This window comes from Trichechus manatus, unplaced genomic scaffold, assembly GCF_000243295.1.
Source record: "Trichechus manatus latirostris isolate Lorelei unplaced genomic scaffold, TriManLat1.0 scaffold00135, whole genome shotgun sequence".
NCBI classification, from domain to species: domain Eukaryota; kingdom Metazoa; phylum Chordata; class Mammalia; order Sirenia; family Trichechidae; genus Trichechus; species Trichechus manatus.
The window spans coordinates 4841879-4842776 of NW_004444071.1; the positions used below are offsets into that span (position 1 = coordinate 4841879).

Sequence of the window (898 nt, forward strand, 5' to 3'; positions counted from 1 at the left end):
TTTTATTGGTAGTTACCACATACATTAACAAATGAAATTTCAAATAAGCTCCTTTCTCCATGGGCATCACTTATACCTGAGGAATCCAGAATCTTCATTATTCCTTCACTCAAGCATTCTAAAGCCTGCCTTCCATAAATTCATCTAATCAAATTCACACATTTTTGCTATAATTTGGGCATCCTGTTAACTGGTGTTTGCTTGATGGTCTTTCCAAGTTTATAGCAGTTTTCAACTTCTTTATTTAATCTTGTCTTTTAATATATGTTAAGTAAAACAGGGCTAACAATAGTACCTACTTCATAAGGCTGTTATAATAGCTTAGCCTAGTATCTGCCATAAAGTAAGGGCACAAAAATGTTAGTTTTTGTGGCCTTTTAGCTACAGTAATATGATTATCATTTCATAAGAATTAAACAGGTAGTGTTACTCTTGAACTAAACAACTGAGTTAAAGCTTATCTCCTTGTCTCTGCCCATCCTGTTCTAATCTAGACAACTGTAACGGTCTCTGATCATGTGATATATATAGATACAAGTCATCAGGGAAGAGGAGACTGGAGGGTCTGAAGTGCGATATTATTATTCCCATTTTACAGATGAGAAAGTGGAGGTCCTAGGAGGAAGGGTCTCAAGTAACAAAGCAATCCAAATCTCTTGATGCCTAGTTTAATGTTCTTTCCATTCTCTCTACGGATGTTACTCATGAGTATGGCAAAGTGATTTTGATTTACTTGGACTTTTACCTGTGTCCAAGCTCATGGGCAATCGTGAAAGCCAGAGGAAGTCCAGAATCTTCATTGATGTTACAGCTCTGGTGAGGCTGGCACATTCCCGACAGGTGGGACAGACCCAGGGTCTCGCAGGGGTGATTGACACCAGCACAGATGTCTTTTCTG

General features: G+C 38.4%; 1 protein-coding gene across 1 annotated transcript in view; it reads right to left on the minus strand.

The window, feature by feature from the left end:
- The window catches only part of ADAMTS12 (ADAM metallopeptidase with thrombospondin type 1 motif 12), a 392100-nt gene that overhangs the window by 129046 nt on the left and 262156 nt on the right, over positions 1 to 898 (minus strand). Inside the window, exon 7 of the mRNA XM_004385253.1 lies at positions 746 to 895. Coding sequence (XP_004385310.1) covers positions 746 to 895 — 150 coding nt within the window. The remainder of the gene's footprint in view (positions 1 to 745; positions 896 to 898) is intronic.